Here is a 16,408-nt window from a genome sequence, read left to right as displayed (position 1 = left end):
TTCTACCCCTTGCTTTTGAATCCTTCAGTCCTGGTTATGAGAAAACTAACACTATATATTGGACACTAATTCAGAGGACATACAGCCTCTTGGATAACATTGCTCCAGCCCTGCTAGGTATCGACACCTAGCAATTTAACTCTAGATATAACTGAGCCTTCTAAAGGTCATTCCTCCCTTCTTTCAAACAAGCTACTTCAAAACAGTGGGGAACATGATAAGACCACTGAATTCTATGAGCATGGGCCCACTTCCACACTTTTTCTTTCTTTGCTGTGAAGAGAGTTTCTTAGTGAGAGCAATGATCATAAACGTGGAGTACCATAATGATGGAAATGGCATTCTGTAGGCCCATAGTTTGCAGTTGCTGTTGTTTTTAATTTTATTTGTTTATTTGACTGCATTGGGTCCTAGTTGAGGCACACGGGATCTTCATTGCATCATGTGGCATCTTTTCCTTTCAGCTCACAGACTCTCTAGTTGTGATACACAGGCTTATTTGCTCTGCAGCATGTAGGATCTTAGTTCCCCAGCCAGGGATTAAACCTGCATCTCTGCATTATAAGGCAGATTCTTAACCACTGGACAACAAAAGAAGTCCACATAGACTGTAGCTTTGACAGAAGTGTTAACAGGGAAGGTAAGTTCATATCCAGAGTAAATGCCTATTGCAGGAAGAGCAAAACTACTTCCTCTTTTTTTTTTTTTTGGAAGGTTGCTGCCCAGCGTAATTAACCTACCACCAGCTAATGGCTGATCACTCCAGGGAAAAATGCCATCTTGGGGACTCAGTGTTGATTTCTGTTACCAGCAGAGTGGGCAGTGTTAACCAGAGTAGCCCTGGCTTATAGCCAGTATGAAGCTGGGGTTCTCAGTCCCACAAACACAAGGAAATTAACTCTACCAACAACCTTAGGGAGGTTGTGAGATGATTTTTTTCCAACACAAGTCTCCAAATGAGAAAAAATCTTGATCAACAACTTCATTGAGCACAGAAGAGGCATATTCATCTACAGAAATATGGAGATAATAACGCATGCTGTTTATAGCTGTTAAATTTGTGGTGATTTTTAAAACAGAAATAAAGAATAAGCCTAATAAAAAAAAACCTTCCCTAATCACTCTATTTGAAATTGTGGCCCCGTGGACTGTAGCCTGCCAGGCTCTTCTGTCCATGGGGATTCTCCAGGCAAGAATACTAGAGTGGGTTGCCATGCCCTCCTCTAGGGGATCTTCCCAACCCAGGGATCGAATGCAGGTCTCCCACATTGCAGGCTGATTTTTTACCATCTGAGCCACCTGGGAAGCCCTTACTTCCTACACCCTCAGCTTAAATTCATTTCATCCATAGCACTTTTCATTATCTACTGTACTATACAACTGACTTATTTATAAGTTTTAATGTACGTTTCTCTCAACTGTGACAAAAAATTCATGCAACGAACAGAGCTTTTATCCTCCGTTGTCACAGATATATCAACAGTGCTTAGAATAACAGCTGACAGGTATTGGGCATTCAAGAAGTATTTGCTGAAAGATAAATGAATATTTGCAGTACATCCCAATGAACCTGACCTAAAGAGTTAGGCATCTTGAATAACATATTGCAGAGTAAACATAGGAGATAAATCACATGAAATGTTCCCGGAAATCCTGATTCCAGTCCGGTTCTACCACTCGCACACATCTGTGAACAAGTTTAAAATTTGCTCAACTTTCGTTTTGTCATCTCTAAATATGGATAATAAGGCTAGCTCTGTTTGCTTTCATGCTTATTTTCAAAGTAATGTATATAATACTGTGTAATAAATTTTAAGGAACAGTATTAATTTTAAATGAAGAGATACAGGTGGCTGTTATGTATGTAAAAATATTTCCACTTCCTAGTAAGTAAATGAATCATAGCAAAACATTAAATCATATATCACTTATTGACTGCCAATAAGTATATCATAATATATATAATATATCACTTTTTGTCTGTCATCTCTCTAAACTAAACAAATTTAGAGGGATGCTGCCCAGTATTGGATAAGGTATATATTCTCATACACTGTTGGGAACAGTACAATGACAGTATAAGGCCGTGTACAGCAGTTTGGAAAATCTCAAAAAGTGCATTTTGATCTTTTATTTTAGTGTTTCTTGTAGGAACCTGTCCTTTGGGTGTAATTAGACAGGTGTACACAATATACATATAAGAATGTTCATGAAAGTTTGGTTTGCAATTGTAAAACAATGTAATTTATCTAAATGTTTGCACAGAAACTGCTGAGTCTTTTAAGTGCTATTTTTCTCTCTCTTGCTTTTTCTCTATTTCTCACATTGATTAAACCTTTGCCACTCTCTAAACACCATCACTAACTTGAGGCCAGTATCGTTATAACTTTACCAACCATCCAATTCCATGGGTTCTCCTGAGACCATATCTGAGGATTAATGACCTTGTGTTGCCCTTGTGACATTCTGTTTCTCTATAGACTAAGAGAAGTAAATCAGTGGGAAAGTAGAATAGACCCTCTGAGATGGTATCATAACCAAAGAATATTGATTTCTGCTTTTTCTTTCTTTAGTGCATATTTTCAAAGTATATGTTGAAGTATATGTGAGCATATATTACAATTTGTTTTACAATGCAGTAGACAGACCACATCCACCCACAAGTTCCTTTTAACATACTTTTAATTTTCTAATTCTTGCTGACTGTCATACCTGTCTTGACATTTATCACCAAGAATTTTTTAAGAGTGATTCTCAATAAATTGAGGAAGCTTTTGAAATAACATTGATATTTCCATAAGCCTCACTGGTATAATCTTGTATATTCCTTTGTGTGGAACTTAAGTTTTCTTTCCATTTGGCATTCTCAGAAGAATTCACTTGGTTTCTATTTTTTTACCTTTCAAAATTACTCTTATAGTTCTAAAATATTATGTAGGACTTTATTTCGCTGCAGAAAAATGCAAGAAAGGATATAAAGACTGATAAATTCTATCCTAAAACTGACCAAAGTATTTGGCCAGACCTATAACCTCTGCAGTTTCCCAGGTGGCTCAGTGGTGAAATAATCTGTCTGCCAATGCAGGAGATGAAAGAGACTCCAATTTCATCTCTGGTCATGAAGATCCCCTGCAGAAGGAAACGGCAACCCACTCCTAGTATTCTTTCCCAGAGAATTCTGTGGACAGAGGAACCTGGCAGGCTACAGTCCATAAGGTCAGAAAGAGTCGGACGTGACTGAGTGCACACAGCATATATAACCTCTACAACTAAGTAGTCCCTAAATATTAGTCAAGTTTATTTACCTTGATATTAGGAAGTCTATCACCGAGATAAGAAAAGTTTTATGTATATAGAGGGAGATTGAGATCAATAGATTCAATACATTACTTGAATGTAATTTGGTGGACCCAACCAGTCCATCCTAAAGGAAATCAGTCCTGAGTATTCATTGGAAAGACTGATGCTGATGCTGAAACTCCAATATTTTGGCCACCTGATGTGAAGAACTGACTCATTTGAAAAGAACCTGATGCTGGGAAAGATTGAAGGCAGGAGGAGAAGGGGACAACAGAGGATGAGATGGTTGGATGGCATCACTGACGCAGGTACATGAGTTTGAGTAGGTTCCAGGAGTTGGTGATGGACAGGGAGGCCTGGCATGCTGCAGTCCATGGGGTTGCAAAGATTCTAACATGACTGAGTGACTGAACTGAACTGACAACCTCTGCAAGACAAAAACAACATCTGCATTCTTCTCTAAATCATCATTTAGGAGTTGATTCTGCCATGTCAATCACTCAGTTATTTCACAGCTATACCACAACTGTTTTGGCATTTGAAAATTGACAGACTCCTTGATATTTAACTATTATATCAGTAGAAATGGATTAAGTAAGATCATAATGGTTAATTTGAAGCTGTAAACAGTGGATTCCTAGCAATTTCATATACTTGCTTTAGAAAAGCTTTGCTTTTTGTTAGAAGCATTGTACATTTAACTTGCATATATATATATATACACAACATATATATCAGAAATTAACATTTATTCTAAAAATTTTATTTAAAATAGTCATCTATTTTTTTTAATTGTATCAGCTTCCTGAAGGATCTAGTAGGAAAAATTATGTCTGATTGTTAAAATATTGCTATATATAAATAGAACTTCTTAAAAACTTTGAATGTTAGTTGTTAGTTCTTTCATTGATATTGCAGCATTCTTGCTTTATTTCACTTGGCACTTTGATTTTAAAATGTTTATTTTAGAGAATTTATCTTCAAATTCTCTCTTAGCATCCTCCTCCTAACCCAAACCCTCTCTGGATTGACTGTCTGTTTGTTAAAATGGCAGATGTTATTTCTCAGTAAAGGTAATGCATATCCTTTAGGTCATTCAATTATGCACACCTAATAAATCACTAATTCTACTTTTTCTCTCCACTGCAATTCCTTTAGAAAAGGTTTTTAATGTTTTTAGCTGGTTCATTGTAAAATTCTATTTATTGGTCACTTTGTCTTTAATTTTACTACATGGCAAAATTTCATGCATACCGATGCCAAAAGAATCTTAATAAAATGAAAATTGTATCATGGAAAAACAAAATAAAAAGAAAATGGTATTGTGACATTGAATTGTTTAAACTCCCCTTAATGTTTTCTACAGTTACATTAAGTCATATGTTAGACAGGGTCCCCCAGGAAATGGTTGGACCTTATAATTCATTAAGTCTTGCTACTTCCACACATACACTCTGCTGTAGCCATGCTTCATTAAATCATGCATTTTTTCAGAATCTGCATGCTCTTATTTCTATGTTTTACAAAACTTTTATTTCTCCTGAAATATCCTCCCACTTCCAACATTCAACCCTTCTTCTTCATGTTTTTACATCCATTAAAACCTAGATCAGATGTGGCTTTTCTCAGGAGCCTACCTAGGGGTTTTGGGTGCACCCCTGTACTGTCCTCATAGGTCACAAAAAGATTTCCTCAACCACTGATTGCCATTATCTTTTACTGTGTGCCTTGTCTCCCTATTTTTGTGAAATGTATATAAATATACACTCACTTGTCCACACATACAGTCACAGAAACACACACACACACTAACACACTAGATAAAGGTAAAAACACATCTTTTACCTTTTTAAAAATATCCTAGACATTTTACAGAGTAACCATGCTGGTGATCAATAAGTTGTTGAATGAATTTTGATATGACCTCAAGATTTTAGGAGACAGAGATAACCAAAACCATCTTGCCCTATTATACTCTAATTCTACATATTTTCAAAAACAATAAATGGTTGAATATGTGTTATAAAATTGCAGCCACTTTTGTTATATCAATGCGATAATATATCAAAATTTTATTTTTATGAATGGCAACCCACTCCAGTACTCTTGCCTGGAAAATCCCATGGACGGAGGAGCCTGGTAGGCTGCAATCCATGGGGTCGCTAGGAGTCGGACACGACTGAGCAACTTCACTTTCACTTTCACTTTTCACGCATTGGAGAAAGAAATGGCAACCCACTCCAGTGTTCTTGGCTGGAGAACCCCAGGGACGGTGGAGCCTGGTGGGCTGCCGTCTATGGGGTCGCACAGAGTCAGTCATGACTGAAGAGACTTAGCAGCAGCAGCAACACAAGTTAGACATTTATGACATGGTCTTTATTTTATTTAAATTCAGCTCTAAATAATCTCCTTCACAAATATGTCAATGCAAATTATCTCAAAAGTTTTTGTTCAATCACTTCATGGAAATGTGATTAGTATATGCTTTATTCTCTTAGATTCCTATTTTAAGACTCTGATATGTCATGATGGCATGACATGAATTCCACAGGAAAATATAGTACTTTAAAATCTTTTTTTAAAGTTTTTAATGGCTGTATACTGTTTCTGTGAAAGACTATAGTGAAAATATCTGGGGCATGGGACCGCTTTGGTATCTCTTAAATCATGCCACATACATGGCTATTTATCAGTTCTATTCAACTTGACATGTTATTTTTCTGTCCTTCAATCTCAAACCTCAGCTCCTTTAATAAGGATGAAACATATGCTCAATGTAACAAGAATTTTCACAATAATACTGCTAATTTTCTTCCTAGATCTTGAATTATTTGAGAAATATGCCTGATATTTGAGGGATGGGATTATTTTAAATCACATTTTTAGTGGGAATTTGCCTTGTAGATTCATGTAAGACATTTACTCTTCTTAGAAAATATGAAAAAGATCAGATACCTTTCTAATGTAGAGCATATCAGCAGAAATAGAGATACAGACATAGAGAACAAATGTAAGATGCCAAGAAAGGAAGGAGGGGTGGGATGAATTGGGAGATTGGAATTGACATATATACATTGCTATGTATAAAATGATTACTAAAGAGAACATTTCGTATAGCACAAGAAACTACTTACTGCTCTTTGGTGACCTAAATAGGAAGGAAATCCAAAAAAGAAGGGATATATGTATACAAATGGCTGATTAATTTTCCTGTACAGTAGAAAGTGACACGATATTGTAAAGCAACTGTACCTTAATACAAATTTTAAAATGATGGAATTTATTACACACAACTAAAATACACAAGCTAATTGGATTTGTTTTAAAAATTAGTTTGTTTTTTTAAGACTCCAACAGTTTCCCAGATGGTGCTAGTGGTAAAGAACTTGCCTGCCAAAGCAGGAGTCGTAAGAGATAAAGGTTCAGTCCCTGAGTTGAGAAGATCCCCTGAAGGAAGGCATGGCAACCCACTCCAGTATTCTTGCTTGGAGAAGACCATGAAAAGAGGAACCTGGGGGACTACAATTCACAGGGTGGCACAGAGTTGGACACGACTGAAGTGACTTAGCACACATACACGCACAAGACATGTATGAATTAGGCAGAGAACCTTGGCAGGCAACAATCAGTAGGCAAAGATCAAATTTCCAGTTTATTAAGGCATAGGTATACATTTTAATACCATGTAATGATGTGTTTTGGCACTCTTTTTACAAGCCAAAAGTGCAAGAACATATTTTGTTAGAAGTAGATTGTCACAAATGCTGTACTTTCCTTAGATGAGATCAAAGATGATGCATTAGAAAATTTCAATAACAATAATAATGACTTTGACATTACTATAGACTCAAATGCTATTAATCATTTTCATATTTTTTAATAGAGGCTCAAAGAACTGAAACAAAGGGAATTTGCTCGAAATGTAGCATCTAAATCCAGGAAAGATGAAAGAAAACAGGAAAAGGCACTCCAACGCCTGCACAAGCTGGCCGAACTAAGAAAGGAAACCGTATGGTGAGTGTGCAGTGACTGTTTTCTTAAAACATGATCACAAATAAAGGAAATGAATAAAGGGCACAAATCTATTTATTTCTGTACCCAGATTAAGACAATCACATTTTCATAACTTTCTGTGGCCTGTGAACAGTAAATTGAATTTGAGATTTAGGCAAACACCTTTTTAATGCACATTTCAATAAAAAACCAAATTGCTGCAATTTTCCTTTCTAAAAATTAATTTTACATTATTAATCAAGTTGTGTTAATAGAAAGCCATTCTATTTCTTATTGAAATTCAAAACATTTGATTGAAGAAGCGATGTAAACACCATCTCATAGCCCTTGTTATAAGTAGAAGTTATTTTTTAATTGAAAATTTGGAGAACTTTTATTTGAAATGATCTTTAAGAATACATATGGAAGGAGAAAAAGAAATAGTGTTAGGGAATACTGACATATCAAAACATTGTTTGAGATGTCAGATTTTAAAAGTCAAAATAAAGTGTAAATATATCTGGAATCCTATAGTGAACTGTTAAAACCAAACGAAACTGCTATTCAATTATACCAACCAGGTATTTTTATTCTGTGCAGTAAAAAATGAAAAATTATACAAGTGCAAGTTTACATTTCAGACTATTATAGTACCTCTGTAATTTAATGCCTTATAAGTAGCCTTTGCAAATGTAAAGTATAATATTTTAAGGGAAATAGACTTGATAATAAGACATGTACAGAAGAAGCAAAACTTCTTATCTAAGTTACTTTTCTTAGCATATAGTACATATTTCACCTTACATACACACACAGTTTTTCCCAATAATTTGGTGCCTCTAATGAGATGCAAATTAAGAATTAGTAGTGTTTCTTACTGTCATACAAGACAGTGAACCAGTACATTGTATTATAGTTTAAAGAAATAATTTGATTAAAACATTTGAGACCATTTATTACCTCTCAGAAACTAACATCTTAGAAAAGCAGGGGAAACTCTGCACAGCGTGATTCTTTTGGGGCAAAGATGATATTTAGTTAGTTCTTTGTGTGCTGGACAGTATAGTTCTTTTTTATAAAAACTCACTATTTATGGTATCCTGTGATGCCAAATAAATGGAAACCACAACCTATATTTATTCTATATAATGGTATAATGGATAACTTCAGGATAATTTTTAAATATTAAGAATGGCAATTCCAAAAAACTTAAAGCTCTCATTGAGCATATCACAGAGTCTTGATAGACAATCAATGAGCATTGGTTGAATTGTTGGACTGAATTCCCAGTCCTGTTTACATCATGACTGAGAGTTTTTCTTTTAACTTCCTTCATATTCTCCATATAGAGAATATGTGGAGTTAAGTATTTGTGAATTAAAAGTATTTTTTAAGAGAATTCTGTATCCCAAAGTGTCACTGATGGAGGTAAAGAAATATTTTTATTTTGGAAACACTGGCTGAAAATCTTTGACCATTGCTGTTAATAGCTGTAAAAGTAACTTCAAGAGGTCATCTCCAAGTGATCCCAAATGATATCCAATAACTAAATTAAATTGCGATACTATGGAAGTCAATTGCACTACATGAATGTAATTATCTTACAAAGATTTACGAACTTGAAAGAAATCTTATGATGACATTTCTAAGATGTAAATGCTTGTTTTTCCTCAAAAGTGTCTTATCTGAAAACATATTTTTGTTTCTTTCTGTAGCGCTCCTGGAAGCGGTCCTATGTTCAAGTCAACGACTGTTACTGTGAGAGAAAATTGTAATGAAATTTCCCAAAGAGCTGTTGTGGATTCAGTTAATAACCAGGAAGATTTTAAATGCACTTTGATTCATAGTCAAGAGAAGGCTAAAGATGTTACCACTCTTGCTGCAGATCCAGAAAGTACAAAGAGTTATATGGCCAAAAATAACCAACTTGAAGATCAAGCCCAGGGGATTCACAGACACAAAATTGGCTTTTCTTTTGCATTTCCAAAGAAAGCATCCGTGAAACTGGAGTCCTCAGCTGCAGCCTTCTCTGAATACAATGATGATGCCTCTGCGGAAAAAGGATTTAGCAGAAAAAGTAGATTTGTCCCGGGTGCTTGTCATCTTCAACTATCTTCACCAACAGATGTGCTTTTGAATTCCGTGGAGAAAGCAAACTCTTTTCATCCACCAGAGGGAATGTGCACTGACAAAGAAACTACTCAAACTCAAGAGATGAAAAAAGTTTCTAGTGAAAAAGATCCATTATTATTACCTCCATTTTGTCAGTTTCAGCTCCCTTCATCATCTGATGCAGATAATTGTCAAATTTCAGTCCCTTCAGCAGATCAGATTTCACCAGAAGATATTCTTATTAATGAAGACACACCTATAAATGGTAACACTTCTGAATTGCTAGGAAATAAATCCATAGTTCTTGATATGGCTGATGACAACATGTCTTTGCAGACTACCACCAAGGAAACTGTTAAGGGCAATGTGACATCCATGATTGAAGTTGAAAATAAAAATCACGGTCTGGACGTGTTGACCCCTGTAAATTCTGAAGAGGATAATATAACCTTACACACAAAAAAAGATTTATATAAAAGACCATGTGAGCCATTTATACCCGTACTTAACAAAGATGGATCCACAGTTCTTCAGTGGCCATCAGAAATGCTGACATACACCACCACTCAACCATCAATTTCCTATAGCTGTAATCCTCTCTGTTTTGACTTCAAGTCCACTAAGTTAAACAACAAGCTAGATAAAAATAAGCTGCCTTTAAGTGATCTTTCTTCTCAGCAGAAGGGAGAAGAAATTTACAAGAACCCAGTTTTGGATTGCAAGGATACATCTATGGCAGGACTCACTGATTATGAAATTGGAGGTAGCAGAAGTGGACATACCCAAGTCACTTCTCATTTGACTGATGATACTGTCTCTAATAGCTGTGATTCTGGAAAAAACGAGACTATGGGTCAGAGGTATAAAAATATTTCCTGTAGGATCAGAAAAACAAAAAAATATACTTTTACTAAAAATCAGATAAAGCCAGATGCTATAGATGGGAAATACAACAAAATAAGATTGAAAAATACTCATGAACGTTGGTTCCATAAAAGTAGACGAAAGAAAAGAAGAAAGTTATGTCACCATAATTATGGAGAGAAAACCAAAGAATCAGAAACACGCTTCAAAATGGAAACAGAAAATAGTTACACTGATACAACTAGGAAAAATCTACTGGAAATAATTTCAGAAAAACAGTATTTAGCTGCAGAGCAACTATTGGACTCACAGCAATTACCTGATAAAAGGCCCAAATCTACATCCATATACTTAAGTGAAAATGAAGAAACGTGTAAAACCTGGAACACTGAATACAATAATAATACTTTTATCAGTTCTAAAAACTACTGTAAAAACAGCTCAGTTGTCTTAAATGGACAATCCAATTCAACAATGATACATTCTGCAAAACATAATTTAACATACTCCAGAACATACTGTAGTTGGAAAGCTAAAATGTCCAGCTGTGGTCATGATCACAGATGCCTAGTTCTTCAGAATGAAATGAAATGCATGAGTCAGAGCCAGGCTGTTAAAAGAGGTTATAATTCTCTCATTAATGAATCAGAAAGATGCCATCGAAAGCGTAGACAACATTCATATTCTTATTCTTCAGACGAAAGTTTAAATCGACAGAATTATCTACCAGAAGAATTCTTGACATCACGTCGTGCTTCTGCTCCTTGCAAACCTAAGAGGAAACAGAGGAGAAAAAGAAATAGATTCCACATGGGTTTTGAAGCTTTGGAACTCAAAGAGAAAACAGATTATCCCAAGAAAGGCAATTCTTCCTTACATCACCAGGATAAAATAGTAAGTGAAGAGGGAAAAGAGGAAGTAAAACCACAGGAAACTGCAGATGTCAAAAGGAACTCAGAACAACTAGACCAAGTAGAAAATAAACTGGCTGTGCCCACCAGCAGCCCTCTTCCTTCTGAAGCCAATGATGAAATTCAGCAGGTTGTAATGGAGACCACTTCTGGTGAACCGTCAGAGATTTCCAGTGAACCCACCACATCAGCCTATACAGTTAGTGCCCCAGCAAAAGGAGAAATAGACAGTACCTCGCTTGAACACAAAGAAAGAAGTGAGGATACAAATGTCAATGAAAAGCAAATTCCTTTCAAGGTGCCTAATAGTGAAAGGAACTTTAGACAGTCACAACCTAAATCGTTCCTTTGTCATTATGAACTGGCTGAAGCCCTTCCACAAGGCAAGATGAATGAGGCATCAACGGAGTGGCTGTGTTTTAATTCAGGAATCCTTAATGCACAACCACCATTGCCATTCAAAGAAGCACATGTCAGTGGCCATACCTTTGTAACAACAGAGCAGATCCTGGCTCCATTAGCTTTACCAGAACAGGCATTATTGATTCCGATAGAAAACCATGACAAGTTCAAAAACCTACCATGTGAAGTATACCAGCACATCCTACCGCCAAACATGCTGGCCAACAAGGTCAAGTTCACTTTTCCCCCAGCCGCCCTCGCGCCCCCCAGCACACCTCTGCAGCCTTTGCCTTTGCAGCAGCCCCTGCGTTCTACCTCCGTCACCACTATCCACCACACTGTTTTACAACAGCATGCGGCAGCGGCAGCAGCCGCAGCGGCAGCGGCAGCGGCAGGAACCTTTAAAGTGCTGCAACCACACCAACAGTTTCTGTCCCACGTCCCAGCTCTCACCAGAACATCATTACCTCAGATCTCAGTAGGACCAGTAGGGCCGAGGCTTTGTCCTGGGAGTCAGCCAACTTTTGTTGCTCCTCCTCAGGTGCCAATCATCCCAGCTTCCGTCCTTCATCCTAGCCATCTGGCTTTCCCACCTTTGCCCCATGCCCTCTTCCCTTCGCTGCTCTCCCCGCACCCTACCGTCATCCCACTGCAGCCCCTGTTCTAGTCATCACCATGAGAGGGAAAGAAAATATCCGTGTGAAAACTACTGCCATATGTGTTAATGCTCATTAAGTGGATAATAGCCTATTTAAATGGTGGAAATAAACTAGCTAAAATATGGCTTCATTGATATGAAATCACTTACTATAAGTGTAATGATGCAAATAAATTCTTAAGCTTCTGATATATAATATTATTAAGGCACTGAATAGTTTGAAAATCAATATAATCTATGCTGTATATCAAAATGATGTCTTAAGAGTATGTATAATGTATATAAAATATATTTATAGTACTGTAATTTATGTTGTAAAGTATGCCCGTCACTTTTTTTAATCTTTGTGTATTTGCACCTATTTAATGTTTAGACAAAGCTGATGGCATTATGTTTTGTACCATGCTCCTTGAAACTGTAAATTCAGTGAAAAATATCTCTTGCAATAAATTTTTGTTAAATATTTAAGTAAATCAAACCCTTGTTTTTAGTTGGTTTTCACTGGGGATTGTATAGTAACAATAGGTTTTGAATTTATATTGTTTCCTCTGTTTATTGACATCTCTGAACCTTAGAGGCTCAGCAAAGCATCTTTGCCACTCTATCGGTACTTATACTATAATACTGTCTTTCAGAAAAAGTATAACAAGTCTATTTACTTTTCTGTTTTTCATACTGTTGCATATCCTCAGAGTTTACTATATTTCATGAACACTTGATCTAAATAATGAGCCATGGAAATTCTTGTTAAAGTAATGTTAGTATTTGGTGGAGAGGAAGCAAATAACTACAATATGCAAAGTATTTAGTATTCTTCCCGGGACTATAAAACAGTACTAGTAGACAAGACATAGAAAGTAACCAATATAAGTTCTTATGACATTTTTGTATGTCAAAATTACCAAATGTATTGTGTTTATTTTTAATTATTGCAGGGAATATACATATATAAGAATGTTGGCATGGATTAAGGAATAAGTTTAATTAACCACTAACCATTATATAACACCTTGCGAAGAATGGTATAAATACAGCCTGGACATATTCTTAACTGAGAATCTTGAAGTGGGAAAAGAGTAAATAAATAGCTCTTCCTTCTGCAAATCTTTCTAGTATACATGTTTCTATCATATTTCCAAATCACCAAGAAACAGTTAGAAAGTCTTCACATTACCCTTCCAGATTCTGTTCTATTTTTAATGACCTCTGCATTTTCATTCACTCAAACGCTGCTTCTATGTGTACTCAAGAATATAATTATTTAATAGAAAAATAGAGAATTTCACACTTCCCATGACAGTTTTCTAACATGTACCTGCCCCAGTGCATGCCACTTGTTAAGACAAAGTCTACATGCCTGATAGAGAAAATTCAACTCACTAAGTGCAAACAATGAAGGATTACGGTATCCTAGCAATGAATCCAAGGAAAAGAGAGACCAAATGAGTCCATCTAAAGTGAGAGCAACTTTTAAGTGATCCTGCACTGAAGAAATGCTATTTCATAAGTTTGCTGTAACAAGTGGGTTACCCTAAAAGTATTTAGTGCAAGCATATATTCCCAGAGCAGAATAATATATTGAATTCTACTTTAACAGGAGAAATAAGAGAGAAAAAAATCTGTTGTCTACTTCCTTTATTATGTGCAATAATAATCATCATTTAAAGGTTTTGCTGCAAAATGCTTGTGTAAGATTGTGTGATTGACAAATAAGAATGCAAAATAATGAGAAGAAATTTTATTTCAAACACTCTAGATAACATGTTCTAAAAATGATAATTAAAATTGGAACGGGTGTTTTTTCCCCAAGCAAAATATTTGAAACTATATTTGAAGATAATATATTAAGAGAGGGGAATATCTACTGAGGAATGCTGACCCAGTTTGTTTTTAATAACAGAGCAGAATTGTCGCTTCTGCTGTTTAAAATCAAACCAAGTGTTTCACTTCAAAATATGCAGATTTCCCCCTTCTTTCTGTCATCTTTTGACAACCATCCCACACATTCACCTCCTACCTTTTGTTCTCATTCTTTAGTTCTTTTTCCCCCTGATCTTTTCCTTCTTTATGTCACTATATAAATCATTTGTATTTATCATGTGTGGGTATCCTCTGCTTCTTTCTCCATTATCACCCTTTTAGTTTGTCTTCAATTCTGCTGCTCACTTACATTTATTTTTGTTAAATAACACATTTAGGTAGTCTAACTTTAGTTGTAGCAGAATATATCTGTTCAGTTACTATATAATAGATATTTCTAGAAAGTTTGATGAGGAATGTTCTCACTTAAGACTAATTGAAACTCACCTTGGTAGACAAACTGATTTGTTTTCATGGATACCAGTGACTGAACAACAAAAGAATGTTAGTTGAGCATGTTAAAGCCATTCTTACTGCTAAGACTCCATTTAGATACTTGATATCTTTGATAAGATATTGCTTATATAGTCTGGGCATCTGTTATACTCTCAGGACTCAAAACGAACCTATGATGACACACTTGTTCATCTGTTCTGATAACACCAACTCCAAAATAAAGGTAATTATAAGCTGACTGAAGATCAGCCATAAGCAGAGCAATTACACAGGTTTGTCAGAGTGGACTTGTCAAGCAATGAGGCTATGAGAGGATTATCAGTCAAGCACATATTAGTGGTGGCAGGAGTCAGGCCAGTATAGCAGCATTATTCTGGGAGTAGCTTTGGGCACTGTCTGATGGCTTGTCCATAAATCCTGGAGCTAAAATCCCAGTCCCATCCAGGTATAAATTACTTTACATTCTATCTAATTGGGAAATTTTATTCTAACACCATCTCTTTTCATTTCATGCAAACATTTCATCCAAAGATGAAATGTTTTCATTTCATGCAAGGAACATTTCATGCAAAGATGGGCACAATTAAAGACAAAAATTGTATGGACCTAAAAGAAGCAGAAGATGTTAAGAAGAGGTGGCAAGAATACACAGAAGAACTATACAAAAAAAGATCTTCATGACCCAGATAACCATAATTGTGTGTTCACTCACCTAGAACAAGACATCCTGGAATGAGAAGGCAACTGGGCCTTAGGAAGCATCACTATGAACAAAGCTAGTGAAGGTAATGGAATTCCAGTTGAGGTATTTCAAATCCCAAAGGATGATGCTGTGAAAGTGCTGCACTCAATGTGCCAGCAAATTTGGAAAACTCAGCAGGGGCCAAAGACTGGAAAAGGTCAGTTTTCATTCCAATCACAAAGAAAGGCAATGCCAAAGAGCGTTCAAACTATCATAAAATTGCACTCATCTCACACGCTGGCAAAGTAATACTCAAAACTTTCCAAGCCAAGCTTCAATAGTACGTGAACCATGAACTTCTACATGTTCAAGCTGGAATTAGAAATGGCAGAGAAACCAGAGATCAAATTGCCAACATCCTTTGGATCATCGAAAAAGCACAAGAGTTCCAGAAAACCATCTACTTCTCCTTTATTGACTACACCAAAGGCTTTGACTGTGTGGATCACAACAAACTGTAGAAAATTCTTAAAGTGATGGGAATACCAGACCACCTGACCTGTCTATTCAGAAATCTGTATGCAGGTCAAGAAGCAACAGTTAGAACTGGACATGGAACAACAGACTGGTTTCAAAGAGGAAAAGGAGTATGTCAAGGCTGTATATTGTCACCCTGTTTATTTAGCTTATATGCAGAGTACATCATGCAAATGGTAGGCTGGAAGAAATGCAAGATGGAATCAAGATTGCCGGGAGAAATATCAATAACCTCAGATATGCAGATGACACCACCCTTATAGCAGAAAGTGAAGAAGAGCTAGAGAGACTCTTGATGCAAGTGAAAGAGGAGAATAAAAAAGTTGGATTAAAACTCAATAGTCAGAAAACTAAGATCATGGCATCTGGTCCCATCACTTCATGGCAAATAGATGGGGAAACAATGGAAACAGTGACAGACTTTATTTTGGGGGGCTCCAAATTCACTGCAGATGGTGACTGTAGCCATGAACTTAAAAGATGCTTTTTCCTTGGAAGAATGCTATGACCAACCCAGACAGCATATTAAAAAGTAGAGACATTACTTTGCCAACAAAAGTCCATCTAGTAAAAGCTATGGTTTTTCCAGTAGTCATGTATGGATGTGAGAGTTGAACTATAGAGAAAACTGAG

The 16,408-nt window shown here is 36.1% G+C and overlaps 1 protein-coding gene across 1 annotated transcript in view; it reads left to right on the top strand.

The window, feature by feature from the left end:
• Nucleotides 1-12,718, top strand: part of ZNF804A (zinc finger protein 804A) — a 349,284-nt gene extending 336,566 nt beyond the window's left edge. The window contains exons 3-4 of the mRNA XM_027555904.1: nucleotides 7,184-7,314; nucleotides 9,009-12,718. Coding sequence (XP_027411705.1) covers nucleotides 7,184-7,314; nucleotides 9,009-12,249 — 3,372 coding nt within the window. The 3' untranslated portion in view covers nucleotides 12,250-12,718. The remainder of the gene's footprint in view (nucleotides 1-7,183; nucleotides 7,315-9,008) is intronic.
• The last annotated feature ends 3,690 nt before the right edge of the window (nucleotides 12,719-16,408 follow it).

The sequence above is a fragment of the Bos indicus x Bos taurus genome, chromosome 2 (genome assembly GCF_003369695.1).
Source record: "Bos indicus x Bos taurus breed Angus x Brahman F1 hybrid chromosome 2, Bos_hybrid_MaternalHap_v2.0, whole genome shotgun sequence".
In the NCBI taxonomy this organism is placed as follows: Eukaryota; Metazoa; Chordata; class Mammalia; order Artiodactyla; family Bovidae; genus Bos; species Bos indicus x Bos taurus.
Note: the sequence above shows the minus strand (reverse complement) of the source record. Positions and strands in the feature narration are given on the sequence as shown.